The following is a 19059-nucleotide window of genomic DNA, read 5'->3' on the forward strand; positions in this document are numbered from 1 at the left end:
ACATGAAAACATTCAGGATTTCAACTCATCGGCCGGATATCGCATATTAAGGCTGGAAATAAAATACACCGCTGTTAAGTAAACCAAATCCAAAGTTGCCAATAAATCGCAGCTATTTCCTTTAACACTGTCTATTGCCATATGTAGCAAAAGGTAATAAATATTTCCATTGTTTCACTTTTGCTTCTTAATTATTGTTTACACAGATAATATTACAAAAATTTTCCAACTTTTGAATAAACTTCTAGGAGAGACGAGGTAAAATAAAATTGAATATGGTGCCCTCATTTATCTTTTGCAACCTGACAGCTACACATGCGTACGTTAAAAGTAAAGGGTGAGCAATTTAAGATAAATTTTTACGAGTCTGACTTCATCATTTATTGTTGGTTTATCTTATTGATTTTATCTTAACATGATAATTGATTGAATCATATCATTTTCTTAATTTGGGAGGAAAGCAGCTTGAATGACTAGAGTTACATGACAGTGCATCCACTTTACATCTCAATTACATTTCGTTCTCATTGAAAATCTGCAAATGATTACAATATACAGGCATTGTCTTCTCCGATGCACAAGCAGTTTCAGGCACATTTATTTAGCAGTTTACATCGAATTAAAGTAGTTACATCCCCTTTTTTCTTTTCATGAATCAACGGATAGTTTTCATTCATCCGTATAAATCACGAGGCGGGGTGGAGACGATTGTTTCTTCCTCAATTGTCGTTCATAAATGGATTTTATGATCGACAATTGAGGACAGAGGCAATCTGTTTAGCATCTCATCTCGTGGTTTATATTGATAAAAAGAAAAATATCCGTTGATTCATGAAAAAAAAAAGTAACAGATAATGTAACTAATTAAATGTTTTAATGTCATATCTTAAAAACATTAAAATAATCACAATAATCAGCTATATTCATTTCTTTTTTGAATCTGAAAGAATCGCAGACTTTACTGATAATAACTAATAATATCAGAAATAAGTGTATCATAAGTTTCATGCCTATACATTTGAACTCACCCTGAAGAGATTGGTGACGTGGTAGGTCTCCTTGTCGCTGGTGCAGCGTTTTTCCGTGACGAAAAGCCGACCTTTAAAGAGGAAAACGTACCTCTCAGAGGCGGACACTTCATTTCCTTCGTACACATCGAACATCTCCTGAAAAAGACATCATTCATACCAGCTAAGTTCATATATATTGTTAATCATTATTACACATCTCCAAAATATACACTCCCCTCGTCCCTACCCAATTTACTTTTACTGTCTTACGGCTTTTAAAAACTCAAGAAAATCACGATATAGATTGTTAATGATTATTATACATCTCCAAAATACACCCCCCCCCCGTCTCTACCCAATTTACTTTTATTGTCTTTCCAAAATCGGATTTTTAAAAACTCAAAGAAAATCACGATTTAATTTCTAAACACTTATTTCAAAATATAAATAGTGGATTTATGCTTGCAAGAACGATATTTTTATAATCTATCATTCACTAACATTCTGGCGAGTTAGAGAGGTAAAGTTTCAAATTTGTGTATTCTCGATGACAATTCTTCATTTTAATAATTTCATAAATTAGTTCTCATTTTATTGAATAATTGAATAGACTTTTGAGTCTTTATATGTGTGGCCTCACATGTCAATGAATTTGAAAAAAATTATTTCAAGATTCTATCATTTCATAATAAGGAATTATAAATTAAAGATTAAAAAATACAAAATTTAAAAAAATCAATTTAGAACATTAATAAAACTGTGTTTTGTTTAATTTATTTCCGAAATGTATCAAATATACAAAACTTAATGATCTTATATTGAATAGTGAGTATAATAATTCAATGTCAATTGGTTTTGATACCTCAAAATATAGCTTTATTTCCGAGACTGTCTTTTGCAATATGAGAAAAACAGTAACCATTATTTCAATCGATTGCATAGATATTTCTTCACTATCGAAGAAGAATGAGATGATGAAAAAATAGAATGAACCATCGCAAAACTAAAGTAGTACATATTTTCTAACGAACATTCCGAACACTTCAAGTATATCCGAATATTAAAAAACAGATAATATGACATACGGAATTCCTAACATAATAACTTACAGTTCACAATTTTAGGAGTAATGAACACTTATATAAAATATATAACCCAAATTTTATATAAAAGTCGAGAGTCGTCAACTTCAACGCAGGGATCAGACTTGTCTTTCGTTAATTTAAATACAAAACATCGATTTAGAATTAAAAAATAACTGAAAAGATATTTTGTGCAAGATAAACAAGCTTGACAAATTCGTTAGAAGCACATTACTGAGTATCAGTTCAAAATAAAGTAGAGGGAAACGAATGATTGTCAATATTAGAGGCTGCTTGGCATTGTTCTACTTGAGTTTTCGTGGTTTGACTGATTGCTCTGTTGATTTTTTTTTTCCTTTTTATTTAAATATCCAAACTACTATATTTACTAAAATAACTGGAAAATTCTGAAACCCTCTTTTTTTAAAATTAATTTGGCACTCATATCGTAATGACCAAAGTTATCTAAATCTATTTCAAAGTGGCTATCTTGAAGTTAGCCAATCTCTATTGTAAGATGAAAAAAAAAATGTTATTAATAGTTAAAAAAAATTATTTATAAAAAGTTTCTTTGGCAAGTTATTTTCAAATTTACAAAACTTTAGAAAAATTTTGCTTAAATTGCTTGGATCGTCTTTAGAAATGTGTGCAAAATAGAATAAAACAGTAAAAAAACGATAAATAAATAGGAATTTCCTTAAACAAACTGCTCCTTAAAAAAATTAAATCAAGTTTCATTTTTAATTAATTTTAAAATTCATTTCATTATTAATCCTGAATATATTCGAAATATTAATTCAAAGCAAATCAATATACAGATTTTAAAATTAAATAAAACTGTCGCAATATGTCTATATTATATATTTAATATTTAAAAAAAAACTGATAATAAAGAGTTCAAATAGACAATAATACAAGATGAAATCAATGGTGTCTAAAAATTAAAATTTTTAAAATGGAATAAATGATTAAAAAAAACGAAAGAAATTAGGACAGTATTAAGTATTTTATTAAAAGATCTTATAGTAAAATAATAATTAATTTATAAAACTCAACTTTTTGTTATATGAAAAATGTCCTTTTAAATTAGTAAAATTCTTTTTAATTCTAATTTAACCTATTATAATAACATAATAATGTAAATATATTCGTAGAATTAATCGTAAAATTTCTTGCCAAAAATTATTTAATAATAAACAAAACACGCACAATTTTATAAATTTAAATAAGATAGAAAATAATATATAACTCGAATCCATTTTAAAAATGTTTAACAATAACCAGAAGAAGGAGTGGGATAACTCAAGATCTAAAAATATCTATTAAAAATAATAAAACCTAAGCATAAACTGAAACATTTTTTTAAATCTTCGTAACATCAAACCGCTCCAAAGGAAGATATTTTAAGACACCACAAAAAAATATTATTAACATAAATGAAAGCAATTTAAAAATAAAAGCTATTAAAACACAACAGCTTGAAAGAATCATCAATCAATGTCTAAATGAAATGTACTTACAGGTTTTAGTTTTTTACTAAAATCCATTTATTAATGTTAATTCCGATAACGACAGGTAAGTCATAAGTGAAGGACGATTTCGAAATAAAAACAAAAATAATTCCTATGACTTTGCGGTGCTGCCATCTGTATGACATATTTCAAACTATTCTTGTTGCTGAAATGCTAAACAGAATTTAAACTGCATATCTAAAGAATCTTTTAAAATAATAATTTAATATTGTATTTTATAAATTTATATATATATTTATATAATGATATATCCCATAATTCAGTCATTCCCATATAAATTTTGTAGCTTTAAATGTGTCTAACAATATCTTAATATTTTTTTCTAGAAAAAAAATTTAAACATTCAAGATGATAATTTTGCAATGATATGTCATAAAATATTTTACATGCATTAACTGATATTGCATTGAAAAGACTTTGGAGTCTATATTATGGCATAAATCTCTAATTTTTTTTTTTTTTTTTTTTTTTTTTTTTTGTAATTATAGGCTAAATAGCTTATTAAAATGAAGAAGTAATCTCTATGTCAGAAAGTAATTTATAATTAGAAGTATAAAAGAATGATTTATTTCTAAAGATTCATACAAATAATCTAATTAATAAATATTCTGATTTGAATATTTATTAGTAAATTTATCAGAATTCAATGAAATCAAATAATCTAATTTTATTGAAAAAAAAATCCATTTAAATTTTTAAATATTTAATTTGATGATCATTTTGTGAGGAGTTATGGGTTTTTCACTATTTTCTTAAAAATAAATAAATATTGATATCGTTCAATATTATAGTCCCAACATATAATAAAGACGAAAATGTGCGTTCACGTTGGCGCTCTACAGACAACACCGTTTGACCTACAGATATCGAACTTGGAAAATATACACTTTGGAGAGTGGAAATGTGCACCGCGGAGTGCTTATTTTTAGAATTTTAATTAATTAATAGTCAATAAAATTTTGGTGCTTTTTTTTTTCGCGATAACATCAACAATATTACAAAAAAATAATATCAATTTTTTTCCACATAATCTTCTTTCTTATTTACTTTTTTTTTTTTTTTTTTTTGTGCATTTTAAGCGTATTTTACAGTATATCTCATGAATGAATCTCAAACCGTTCACATTATTGCTACTAATATTTCATCCTCGCTTTTTTCCATTCTTGTGACAAAATCTGCCGATTCTAGTGATTAAGAATTGATTTTTATTAATCAATTTCAATAAAAAGCTTTTTTTATAATAGCTTTTTAAGAATTTTTTTTAATTGAATGTGTATGAATAGATTTAAATCATAAACATAATATCAATACCGCAATACCGCAAATGATGTAGCGTGGTCTATTTTTTTTTCTGGAGTCCTTGTATTCCTACAAAATTGTAGTATTTTAAGGCACCTCAGTAGTGCTGGTTATTTAGATGCAGCGACTACTTTGGCTTGGACCCACAATGATCACTGCAAGTGGAGTCTAGTATTCCCAAAATAAAAATTTGATTTATTTTTTTATTCGGAGGAACTAATTTCAATGGTTTAATCTTAAATTCCTCATCCTGTTTTTAACTACAGGTCTGAAACTTTTATATTCTGTGAAATTATATAGATACTATTATTTGCATTGCTAAATCTCTTATAAATAGAATTTTGTTCATAGTAATACTTTATTACTGATAATTGTAGAGATTTCTTTTAAATGAAATTCAGGCAATATTATCTTTGGCACTAGCAGAACTGAAACATTTACCTAAAAGCAGTAATCGAAAAAGTTCTACGATGTTTATTACCCCTTGATATTTATTACCCCCTTAAGATTTTGAAGTTTTGATCAAATATTCTGGTAGATATTACATATTACTAATTCATTAATTTAAAACCTATCAACATATTTCAGAAAACTTCACAAACATTACAGTTTATATAGTAAAATAATATATGATAATAATAATAATAGCAATAATAGTATGATATAGTATAATATAAAATTTTTTGAAATAATAACTTAAAAATCAAATGTACTTAAATTTGAATAATCTTTGAAACTTTTTAAATTACTTGTGAATACTAGCCGCCTTTAGCAACTAGTTTGTTCGCCTAGATTAAGAACTTTTAAGACTGTTAAATTATTAATATAGGATGCATTTCTTTTTTAAAAAAAAACATCTTATAATTTGATAAAACTAAAACGCAGGAATTCAATTAAAACAATTTACTGTAATTTACAAAGTGTATATATTACGAAATAAAAGTGGAAATAAAAATCCTACTGTGAATTTAATGATTGGCAAGAGCACATCCTTGAATGTTTTGATGGAGGATTTGAATTCCATCATAGCGTATAAAAACATTGTTTCAGATAGTGTATCAAATTGAATTAAAAATATTACAGATGTTAAATGAAAAATTTTACGAAAATGAAATTTATATCATTAAAAAGGCATCTTTTTGCATTTTAAGGCAATGCATAAAGCTTTATTTTATAAGAAAATTGTTATAGACGATATGAATATCAATTTCCACAAGCAAGTCATAACGACTACTAGAGAGACTAACGACTAACTACTAACCACTACATTGTGATTAATATACGGCGTCAAAATTGAAAAAGTTTAGAACGATATCTTGCCAGATATAATCGTAACAAATTTTTATTGCAATATCAGTAAGCATTGAACATATCATTAATAATGAATTTAAATATTTAACTTCTGAGGCAAAAAATACATTTAAAACTTATCAAAACTTTGTATAAGCGATCGATTTATTCAAAATCCATATAGAAACTGTTGTAAGAATAAAAGTAAAGAAACATACAGTTTCCGGGTGGCATTTTCCCCTCCATTTCAACGGAAACGGTATCATTTCCGATCTGTTCTTATCGAAAAATACAACCTGTTTGATACAATATCTGTAATTTGGAATTTGTATCCTTTCTACTAACGAGTCGCCTTTGAAATATTCTGTTCTTCATTTACTATATAATTTCAACACTGACAAAATTTTATTGAACAAATGAGAAACAATAATTTTAGCTCCTTGGAGAGAAAATAAATTTATCAAATTTATGGAAATTTCTGCTACAAAAAATATTTGGTGTTAATAACCAATATTCAAACAAAAACGTGATGCGAATGGGTTGCAGACACGGCCGGCTCGTGGGAGATGAGAATGATTCAAACGTCATACAAAATACCACGAGGCTGACTCTTTTGCAAAAGGAAGATGCTTTTATTCTTCTTGTTTAAATCCAAATATGCATGCACTTGAATATTATAAGGCATTTATACATATTTCATGTCTACCAATTGATGGCAATTTGGAAAATTTTAATTCTTACTATGCAAATAGTCTAGCATTGACTACATGGTTCACAATCGGAGACTTATTTCTTTTAATAAAAGTTAGATATTTATTGCGATTTCACATCATTTTTTAACTCTACCATTTGCCAAAGATGCCATTTTCGCGTGGACGAACCAGCATCTCGAGACGCACTCTGAGTAAGTTTATTACCTCTAACTTAAAACGATTACACACACAACTTAGCGTATAAAACTCTTATATTCACACACTTTATAAAATCTTTAAATTTACATGCTATATTTCAAATGTATGCTGAGTCTTTTTAAAAGAGTCAATAGTCATCGCCGCCCTTCGAACTTCTGCACCAAACAAAATAGTGAGCAGGAGTCACCTTTCGAGTTGCGGCGTTAAATCATGTGGTGAGTGAGAGTCACCTATCGACAGCAAAGGGTTAATAATCACAAACTGATCTTCTCAAATGGGACACATATGCACTTTTCAAGCCAGTGTGTTTTCATTAATTTATTTAATGAAATAAAATTTTGCTGAATTCATATTTCAAGATTATAACAACAAGAATATTCAAATTTTCATTTTAAAATAATTTGTTTGAAATGCATGTAATTTTTTAAAATTATTTCAGCCTTACCAACTATCGTCACATATGCAACAGGATATTTGCCAAGATTGAAAATAATAATAATAATAATAAAGAAAAAAATTGCTTGAGATCTAACATTAATCAAGAACGAATTTCTTTTTCGGCCTTTCACCTATCAAATCTATTAGCCATAAAAAAAACTGAATTGTAATAAAATTAGAAAAGAATGGAATAAAATTCGCATATCGTATCCTTATTCAAGTAATCTACATACAAAATGTTATTTTATAAGTTTATAAAATAATTATTTTTGCTGACTGATTTATTAATGATTATTTCAACAATTCATATCAACTATAAAAAATAATAATTTTTTGCTTTCATGTATTTCTTAAGTCCATACTACTTGAAATACATGCTATGTAACAAATCAATGTTTTGTTATATGAAATTCGTTTCAAGATCAGGCAAGCTAACTTTGCATCAATCCCCGTCTTTATTCAGCCCGACCCAGGTTTATTTAACCCTACAATGCATGACTTTAAAATATATATATGTGTGTTTTAAATAACGGTATATAATTCAAGAAAATAATTTTTAAAAAATTAAAGTATGTTTTTCTTATTTTTTTTACAATTAAAATGTTTCAAATAGTTACATTATAAATTAAACAATATCCCAGTGAAACAAATTACATTATAACCCTTTTTACCAATACATTTTTTATGAAGCAAAAGAAATATTTTGATAGTATTTTTTGATGGTAGAACTATTCATACAACAGCCATCCAGGTATTTTTCCAAGTTTCCAGTTTCAATCTAATACAATTACTGCTTCGGTCATATATCGGCCTTTTCTACAAATGTTTATCAAAAAGCATTTAAAAAAGGATTTCCAAACATTCATTGTTACCCTTTGAAACAATCATGTGAAATTTATAAATAGAAATAAATACATGTAGCCAAATGGCTACACGATGCACTGGAGGATCAAAAGTGTGCAATGATGGCACAGTGTATAATGATTTTAGACGCTAGCTTGAAGAGATGACTGAGCTTCTCAAAGCGATGAAACAGGTGACTATTCTCCCCTATCACTTCACATCCCCCCCCTTTTTATCGCCAACAGCAGAATGTAAATGATAGGACTCCAATGTTCTAAAAAAGTGAATTTATATTCTTATAGAAATATATATATAGAAAAAGGATTCACTCAATCAAAAGGTTTCACCATTAAGTATTCAAACGATTAGAATTTTTCATAGCAAAGAAATTTGCTGTTTAAATTCGCCTTAAGGTTCTCATGAAAATCAGCTACTTGATGACTTGGATGCAGTGGATATCATCCAGTAGCTAAATAGGTGTACTGGATGTCTTACTTGTCTCATTCATTCATTGGGTGATGACTAAATGAGAATGTTGCGTACTGGGAAATTGCAATAAACGTGAGGGAAAAAAAGAAAGTTTCTCTTACGTGCTTGAGGATGCGTCCAATCTTAAGTAGATCTCCCTTGCACCCTTCTATAACTTGGATGTACTGGAGATCTTTGGTCCTAGTATTAATGCTGTGGATGAAGTCCAATGCCTTCTGCAAGTCGGCGGTGTCTTCGCCCAAGCGAGTCGAGTATTTGATGAGCTCCTAATCAAGAAATATAGAGAGTGATAATTAACAAACGAATCACAGAAGGGAATTACGGAACTGTGATAAAACCTCCTTCGTAAGGGACAGCTCCAATATGATAGTGATCCAAAATTGAGTAACTACTTTCTTTAACTGTACAATATAATGAAACATGCTTGCTGTCTGATGAGATTTCACAATCACACTGTTATGTGGGCGTGATCAGACAAAAGAATTTGGAATACTTTAAAGCTTTTTTTCTTAAATACACATTACAAAATATGTAGCAAAACGCATTCTCTCGTTACTTGTTGTTTTATATGAATCATTCATTACGGGAGGTGCTCGATAAATTCAGTTCCACTGCAATAAACATTTATTAAATCTGAATAATTACTTCTCACTTTTGTGGAATTAGATAACAACATGTTTTCAATATGCAGTAAAAGCGGATGGAAAATATGCCACTTTAATTTTTTTATGAATGAGATATTACAAACAAATAACATTCGTTAAAATAAAATCTTTTTACAATAAGAAGGCACAATTGCATCATATTGTTTTATCATAAATTCATCCTTTAATTTAAGTGATTGCCTCAGCCTTGTTCATAAAATATGAAGGATGTTTTCATACCTTACTAATGTAAAACAATCAGAAATAGTAATTCAGGAAATGAAATTCAACACAATAGGAAAACAATATTATGAAGCAATCAGTTTATAATCTTAACACACAAAAGAATTTTATTATTTGTGAAAGATTAAAAACTGCCCAAGACGGTATGATGTCTGAGATTGGTTGATAAGGAGACGACAAAACAGCGAAACCAAACTAACTAGTACTAAGAATAGAATTACAAGCAAAGAGCACTAAATAGCTAGCAATTCTTCTCTGATGAAACACAGATCTTGACCGACTCAATGTCTTGAGAAATATTACCAGCATCCCATGTAAGCTCCTCATGTCACTCTCAGTAGAGAAAACATGAGCCTACTTATTTATGAGGCAACTTCACTTTCTTGCACTCCAGGTAGTACCAGATGGATTAACTTTCAAGCAAAGATGTACTGAATATCTTCATCTTGGCCACTATTTTCGATGTAATAAAATAAGTGTGCCCCCCTCCAAATATATGTGAAGCTTAGTTTCATGTACAGGTGTATATAATGAAATGCGAAGACTTACCTTGAGCAACAACTGATAATCATTGAGACGCTGAATGGGTAATTTCAAATGGTCCGTGAGTAGCTTGTCGTCGTCTATCATCTTGCTGTGATCCTGAAAAAAGGAATAAACTGGTTGTAAAGAAATACGCAAAGGCAGCCTTTTAGAATTGCAACAACTAACTGAAAATACTACACGAAAATACAAGATTCCTGATTCAGTAATACAAATTACAAAATTTCCTTAAATGTTAAATATAACTCATGATAATTCGCTTAAACTACTCTAAATAAATTTGAATGACTCTAATGAACTACTGCTCTAATGAATTTTTGTAATAGTAAGAATAAGCATATACAGAACATCCCCGAGTATCTGGCCTAATGTGGAGAAAGGTCAGGCCAGATAACAAAACGGCCGGATAAGCCGGAGTTCTATGTACTCATTTCTTAGCCCACCAATACCAGAAGACAAAGTTTTTATACCAAAACTCACTGTTATGATACGTATTTTCGCGCTTCTTATTGAGTATCAAACCACGGACAATGTGAATTTATGAGTACTGTACGTATCGTGCAGTTATAATCAGGAACAACGGCAACAACTGAGGTCCATTGCACAATGATAAAACAATGAATAACGAGCAGAATGATACTCTTTTCCTGTCACAACTTGTATTTTGCACACGACACGTTGCAGGATCAAGTAGATGCCCGCTTCCAATGCCTAGGCAAAATTGTAAATGCAACGCCTTACCTTTCTCGTTTATTTACGATAAAAGTAAACTAAACTGGATAGTCACGAAGCGGATACTCGGAAGTGTACTGTGCAAGTTATTACCGTTTTAAGAACGCAGAAAATAAAATAAATAATTTAATAATCAAATAGCCTTGGTTTGTAACCACGCAATAAACATGTGACAGTGAACAAACATTCCATGTCAGAAATTTTGAATAAGAATATTTTATTTTGTATAAAATAAAATAATACCCGCTATATTTATAAAATGAGCGGTTTTGAAGAAAATAATTTCATTATGAATAAAAAGTGACAAATCGAAAATGAAGTGTCTTTAAAATTTGTCATATCAATAACGCAAATGTTCTCCATTTAACTATTATGGCATTCAAAGCTATTATGAAAGGCAAAGTTTACTCCAAGAGTAATAAAAAGAATAAAAATATTTGTCAATTTTTACTCTCTCGTATATGTAGTCTGCAAAGAGTAAATAAAAGAGAAAGAAAACAGAATGTATTGTTACCGTAAAAAAAAAAAAAAAAAAAAAAAAAAAAAAAAAAAAACGAACTCGAGATTTTGACATATCTCCAAATTTCAAAAACATTCTGAGAGACCAAAACCGCTTTTTTTTGGAATTATTTCTACCTGTGAACATGATGATTCAAAACCGCTTTGAGCTTGACGGATGAAAACTGATACATGGTCTTTTTGCAAAATTTGTAAAATTCGATCAAATTTTAAACGAAATTTAATTAGAGGAAGTCTGTTAGGCTGAGAATAGGTTAAAAATGCTTACTACAAAACGTTAAGAACTAGATAGATAAAATTTGGTTAAAAAATTTAAAATCTAACGTGTAGACGTATATCAAATTTAGAAAAAAAAATCTATTAAGTGGTTGACCGTCTGTTAATAAATCAATGGACTCAATATATGAAAATGCTTAATAAATGAAAAAAAAACAAATATATGAAATTTAGTTTGTTATTTAATAATTACAGCTGTAATTCTGGGTAAAATTTTACTTCTAATTGTTCTGGGGAAATGTGCCCAAAATATGGATTTGGTTTTCTTGTACTATGCATTAACGACATCCCTGTGGTAAATTTCTAAATATCGTATTCTAATAGACTCTCACAAATATTGTTTACCAATGGCTTACGGTTAATAATACACATTTATTAGAGAGTATGCGTGAACATATTCTCTGATAAATGTGTATGTATCTCTATAAAATGTAGCGGGGAAGAGGTACTACCCTCATTGTTAGATTAAAGGAATAAAAAAAAATTAGCAGATCATAAATCCACATTCATTCTTTTTTAAAGTGTTTTGCTTTTCATGGTTTAACATGTTTACTTGTACAGTGTAAATTGGTGTTAATAATCAGAAATTAAATATTAGAATGTGATTCGGATGATCACGACAGTTTAATCCCAAATCATTTACAGTTGAAAGCTTCTAATGCATTATTTCATCGTTTTCTTTAAGATTCTCTCCTGTTTTTAGAATGATTCGACGAGCTTCACATCTGATTATGCCTCTAATAACCCAGCGAAAAGAAGTATTGCCTTTTACATTGCTTCATTGTAAAACAAAAGTATTTCATTTTAATGATGGAACTCAAAAATAAGTTACCACGCGAGGAATTAGAAGGGAGAGAAAAAATATTAGAAATGAAGATATGAAGATTTATGTGAGTAGTCGAAAATGAAACTGGAAGTTGGATATTTTCCGTCGTTTTATCATATACATTGCACTTTGAATCATAAATTAATTTATTTTTGAATTTATAACATACTCTATTGTCAAGCCATCTCAGTTTCAATAAGTTTTCAAGCTATTTATGTGCAGAAGAAATTGGTAACAACTATTTCTCGAACATTACTTATGCTTTGAAAACTTTTGCTCGCTTGTGTTATGCATTTTTTTTTAATTATTTTTCGAGAGAATATTACTTAGATTGAACTTTTTGTTTCTCCTTTTCTAGTATTAAAAACTTTTTAATGGATGGAAAAATGATAACAGACAAAAGAACCGAAAATTTCACAGAGATAGGTATTTCTCTTCCATGCAAGCAGCAGCTTGTGTTGACATATCATCTGCACAAGATAAGACATGCAGTGAAAAGAAATTGTTAAATCCTCAGCTAAATAAAAATGGCATTTCTAATTTTAAAAACAGTAACATTTCTGAGTTTCGAATTATAGATATCGAAATATTAATAAGTGTTTTTATAATTTTATGTTGTCCATCATGCTTCAGTAACAACTTGTACTTAATAGAAGACTCTACATTTGGGTTTTGCATAAATTTCTGTTTGAAATACAAGAATTACTCATTCAGTAAACATTTTGCTACAGCTAAAAAGCAAAACACATGCAATGAGATGAATACTCAACTAGTAATTGCACTTCGAGTTATTGGAAAAGTTTTAATGGCAGGTAAGAAATTTTAAGATTTCTTCTAGCAAATAGAACCCTCTCGATTTAAAAAATCTCAAAATTCTATTCCTAAAATAACGCCCCAACAAACACAGTCTTATCATCATTTATAATATCAGAGTAATCCTTATTTGCTGCCATAGAGCAGCATCAGGTATAGCATAATTAAAACTTTAAAAAAATTAATGAAATGTTGGAAATGGAAAACTCACGTCAAAGAAGTCCCTGAGTGATCCCTCCTGTAGCAGTCTCTGGGCCCTCGCCTCGTTCCAGCAGTAATTAGCGTGCATGTCAAAATCGCGCTCCTGCGAAAAGCAAAGATAACGATAAGAAATCAATTGTCTTAGAACGAAGCTGTCAGGAATAAGATACCGGACAACGACATGGATATCTTTCTTCACGACTTCAAACAAAAAATTCATGTATTCTTATTTTAAACATCATAAAAAATTATTTATCGACAAATCGAGAACATCTTCTTATATCCGAAATATGGTCCAGCCGAGGTAAATGACTATCTCTTTCTAAACACTCGTCTATTCTCTAAATAGAAAATCAGGAAGAAAGGAATTAACCAATTTAACTTACCAATCTTAAGAATGTTTTCCCTAATTTTGTTGGTTCCTTCGAATGGTAATTGACACCTTTCATGAGAACACTGAAATGCAGAAAACAACAAAGCTTTAGAATTTGAAAAAAAAAACCTTTAACAGACTCTCATCTTTCAATCTCTCTTTATAATATTTATAATAAAGACGAACGTGTGTTTTGTACGTGTATGTTGGCGCTTTTCAGCCTTGCCAATATTTGTATACTCTAAAGCGTGGAATTGTGTATATTGGAACGATTTTTTTTTTTTGAAATTTTAATTAGAATTAATAATTATGCAAATTTTTTATTTTTGCATAGTTAACATCCGAAAATATGATAGAACAAAAGTAATTTTTATATTATTTTAAAATTTAAAAAATTATCTTTTCAATTATGTTATTTTCTTGCTGTATAATTTTTTCTTATATTTTAATCAATTTTTAAAAAATATTTTAAACATATCTTAAATAAAGATATGTAAGAATTCTGAAGGAATATTCAATGTATCACGAATCATAATACAAAACATAAGAAATCTAGAAGAATGCCAAAATTCTTGATAAAAATCAATATTAAAGTTGCATATATAATTTTTTTTTCTTTGCAATACGAATGACTATCAATAGTGAAATTAAATTTTCATCCTTAAAACAAATCATTATTGGCAAAGCAGATTTCAAAAAAGTAAGCGATATATCTACTTCTGAGAAGAATCTGTAAAAGTTTTTACTTCATATTTGAAACATACTATTAATATGAAGAAAAATGCCAAGTTTTACATTGTTTTCGGATAGAAATAAGGTGTTAAAAAACTAAAAACAATTCAGCACATTTGTTTTTTTTTTTTTTTTTTTTTTTTTTTTTTGCTATTTTAACGAAGCTGACTTAAAAATAAGGGAATAGTAAAATTGACACAATTGTGTGAGGTTTCTTAAAAAACGAATTGTACATCTATCACAATTTGAAGCTTGAATATACTTTCCTGAGGCATCTATTGAAATCATCCTACATAAAATATTTAATTAAAGATTTTAGTAACCATAAATCCTGACGACCATATGGTCGCCAAAGGCTGTTAGTAAGAATGAAAGTGTTTTTAATGCTCTTATTAGCGTCCAATAAAGCAGAAAACAAATTTTTTTTATTAAACATGTAGAAATAAAAACCAAATATTAAAAATACTTGGAACTTATATAAATAGTTTTTAAAAATTGGGATTTATTATCATATTTATAATAAAATTTAATTTAAAAAATATTAAATAATGTTCTGTACTAGGATATTAATAATTTCGTAACTTCACAAGTGTAATTTTCTGTTTTTCATACTTTTGTGATATATTTTGTATCTCAATGTTTCTGAAAGAAAAATTACTCTCGATTTTATAGTCTGTTCGTAAAAGCTAATTTTTTTAATGTATTCTTATTATATTGTAATTTTTAATACATTCGTAATTCATTATTATGAAATCTTAAATTAGTATTTTCACAAATTCCCAAATAGATAGCACCTTCTCTATAAAAAAATTTTTAATTATAATTAACCGATTAATCGATAATTAAAATTCTAAAAATATTACTTAAAAAACACAGCTATAACTATACAAAGTTTCAAATGCCTAGCACATCAGGAATTGTGTGAAAAATCGATCACAAAAAAACATCGACAAATCATGCAAAAACGATCGGACAGATGATGGAAAGTTCGTAACTCACTTGTTGTGGAAATCGCAGATGTCTTTGAAGTTACCAAATACAGACCCTTTCCTGTCCCTGAACTCCTTCGGCAGGCGAGGATTTTCCATCTGCTTGTAGTAATTCTCCACTACAAACTGCATGTCCTTGGCGAAATCCTCTTCAGTCTCCACCAGCTCCTTCACAATGGCTCTGTAAGAAACTCGATCAATAAATTCTCTGAGGACACGACTTTCCAATTTTCAGTCCACCCCTGCTTCACTCCAAGCATAATTAGGCGAAAGCTTAAGCGAGACCTTTAACCCCATTCCGACAGCCTGCTGCTTTTCCGGATATGGTCGTAATTCTGCCATCTGATCAAACCTGCCTGTGGACGTCGGTCAGGAGCTTCCAGCAAATTGGTAAAATGAGTGATCATTTAAAAAAACCCGGAAAACCATGAAAGAGGGGAAAGTGGGCAAAATGTGCCTGTCTGCCCACGGGCCGTCGGAACGGGTGCTTTACAAGAAAGAGCCCGGACCGGACAGTACCTATTCCAAAAGCGTGAAGTAATAGGATGGTTGAATATCCACCCCACCCCCACCCCCACCCCCTTCTTCTCGCCAGAGCAAGGCCGACTCAACTAGTTGTGTGTCTGAGCTACCGTCTTCACTTGCAGAAGAACGAGCAGACACTATTCCAAAAAAATTATTCTTTATTTTTATTTTTTAAATATTTTTTTCTTTCTTTTTTTTCTTGGGAAAGTTTGAAACGTGGCGATCCATCAAAATGTCGAGATCAAATTTTTTTGGCGATTTCAGTTTTTTTTTTTTTTTTTAATACTTGATATATAAAAAAAAAAGTAAAATTACAATACACTCCCTAGTATTCGGCCTAATATGGCGAAAGGGAAAGCCGGATAAAAAAAACGCCAGAGTTCTATTCTCATTTCTTTGTCCACAAATACCAGAAGACAAAGTTTTTTACAAAAACTCACTATTATAATACAAATTTTCTCACTTCACATCGAGTGCTAAACCCTCCATGTATCTCAATCCATGTAGAATGTGAACGTAGGAGGGGCCCGTTGAATCATAGAGGCAGCTCCCGATAAAGTGTCGAGTTAAAATAGAAGGCTCTGCACTAGTAGTTTAAATACGTTTATATACTGCACTGCACGTTTTTAGAATTTGCTAGAGAAAAAGTATGTTAAAGTATATAAACTGCTTACATTTTAACGTAAATTCTGTAATGCCTAACTTAAATACAAGAAAAATAATCAAAACATTAAAATAAATCGTAGAGTTAATTCTTAAGAAAACCGATTGGATTTTTCACCGATAAATGATTGCGCAAATGTGAAAAGGTAACCCTAAAATAAGAGTCAAAATTACACTTTCAATTTTTTTGAAAAAGTCATTAATAGATGACAGCTTTTGCAACGCCTTGCCTGCCTCATTTAATTACGATAAAAGAAAACTAGGCCAGATAGTACGGAAACTAGATAATCGAGAACCGGATACTCGGGAGGGCACTGTATTTGAAGAAGAATATCCGCACTGAATCTAAGTGATATGGTTTATAGAGGGGGGGAAAAGCTTCAAAATTCAAAATGTGAAAAAGGATTGCTACTAGCCCCTCAGAGTTGCATGGCTTAAAACGCCTCTACAAAAGAAGAATGAGTTCTTTTCAGTTAGTCAGACTCAACTAATACGCGGTCGGCTAGTCGGTTTTTAAAAAGAATATATATATATATATATATATATATATATATATATATATATATATATATATATATATATATATATATATATCAGTTTTAAATTGGAATTACTGCAATTCAATTTAAAATATATGTTAGCTTGATTCCGGGTAATGCCTATAAAAGAATGACATTACTGAATTTTTGTTTTCAAACTTATTATAGCGCCTTTTTTTATGATAATTTTTGGGAAGCAAAAAAACGGTGATTTATGACACTATATTTTTAATCCGTTTATTTATCTTAGATTTGAGAGAGGATACTAATTCAGAATGCGAATTCAGTCTTCTTCAAACAGCGTGGAAAATAATTCTGAATCCATTGTTTTTGAGAGAATTGGCTGTAACATTTTTTTTTTCTATCTTACAAATGATATGAGAACAAATTCACTTTATATTTCGATTTAATTCTTAAAATAGAAGGAAATTCTTGAAAAATTTCAGACAATTTGGTCAAGTTTTAAAATATACAAATAAGAAAGTTTTTCTCAAAGTGAATATCCATTTAAGAAGAAACCCTAATTTCACAACATTGCTACAATCACCCCCATTGAGATATTTGTATAAGCTGAACAAATGCAAAATAGCACTTTCCTTTATTAGGGCATTGGTAAATAAACCGTTTAACAAAATACAGGAAATTGATAGACTAGGACTTAGCCATTGTCTTATTCTAACCAAATGATAGAATAGAACTAACATAACATTAGAACATAAACACAAATTGTGTGAAAAAATTATCACAGATTAAAGTCCGAAGGATTGCAACTGAACTACACCATTACCTTTAAAGAGTTCAATATTTTTTATTGTAATATTTGGATTGTACTTAAGAAAATTTTCGCCGTATCTTTTTATCTGATAAGTGATTTCTAGCAAATTTAAACGAGTGAGTATTAAAGCGGATGAATTTCTATCGAAGTGACGTGAAAGCGAAACCATTTAAAAATAATTATACTAGCGTGGAAAAAAAATTTAAAAAAAGCGAAGACTAGTGAAATTTGGAGTAAGAAAGAAAAAGAAAAAAATTGAGATCCCAGACTTGGATTTCGAATTGAGTGGTCAAATACAACGAAGGAAATACCAGCTTCACTTGAATATTGCGTTGATAGAGAATGTTGATGCTTTGGATGGCTATTCGATGGGCAGCCAAAGCTCTTTATCATATAGTAGCTGATTTATATTCTTTCTTCGTTTACTATCTTTTTTATATTATGTTGTTCGTTGAATTCTCAATCACCGAGGATATTAAGACCTTCCTATCCAAACTATCCAGAAACTTTTTTTGAAAATCAAAGATCACGCCAATCCTACAATTGCACAACAAAATTATTACGGACACTGCAATAACAAACATAAATTCCCTTATGCTACCATTAAATGGTCACTGCCACTCAAACCATCTTAACGCGCTTCTTTTTTCATCTGGTATTTTTATTCACCGTCCAGCTCAATCATTTCACCGCATCACAATTACTTATATACCGGGTGCGTCAAAAAATCCGTCTAGCTACTCAACCCAGTTAGTGGCAAGGAAGTAACTGC

General features: G+C 29.6%; 1 protein-coding gene across 3 annotated transcripts in view; it reads right to left on the reverse strand.

Annotated features, from left to right (window-relative positions):
- The window catches only part of LOC129966881 (obscurin-like), a 291121-nt gene that overhangs the window by 137530 nt on the left and 134532 nt on the right, over nt 1–19059 (reverse strand). For all 3 annotated transcript variants that reach the window (XM_056081489.1, XM_056081487.1, XM_056081488.1), the window contains 6 exons: nt 15796–15966; nt 14078–14147; nt 13702–13794; nt 10331–10423; nt 8996–9160; nt 1029–1166 (listed from right to left, as the gene is read on the reverse strand). In XM_056081489.1, coding sequence (XP_055937464.1) covers nt 1029–1166; nt 8996–9160; nt 10331–10423; nt 13702–13794; nt 14078–14147; nt 15796–15966 — 730 coding nt within the window. The remainder of the gene's footprint in view (nt 1–1028; nt 1167–8995; nt 9161–10330; nt 10424–13701; nt 13795–14077; nt 14148–15795; nt 15967–19059) is intronic.

The sequence above is a fragment of the Argiope bruennichi genome, chromosome 4 (genome assembly GCF_947563725.1).
Source record: "Argiope bruennichi chromosome 4, qqArgBrue1.1, whole genome shotgun sequence".
Taxonomy (NCBI): Eukaryota; Metazoa; Arthropoda; class Arachnida; order Araneae; family Araneidae; genus Argiope; species Argiope bruennichi.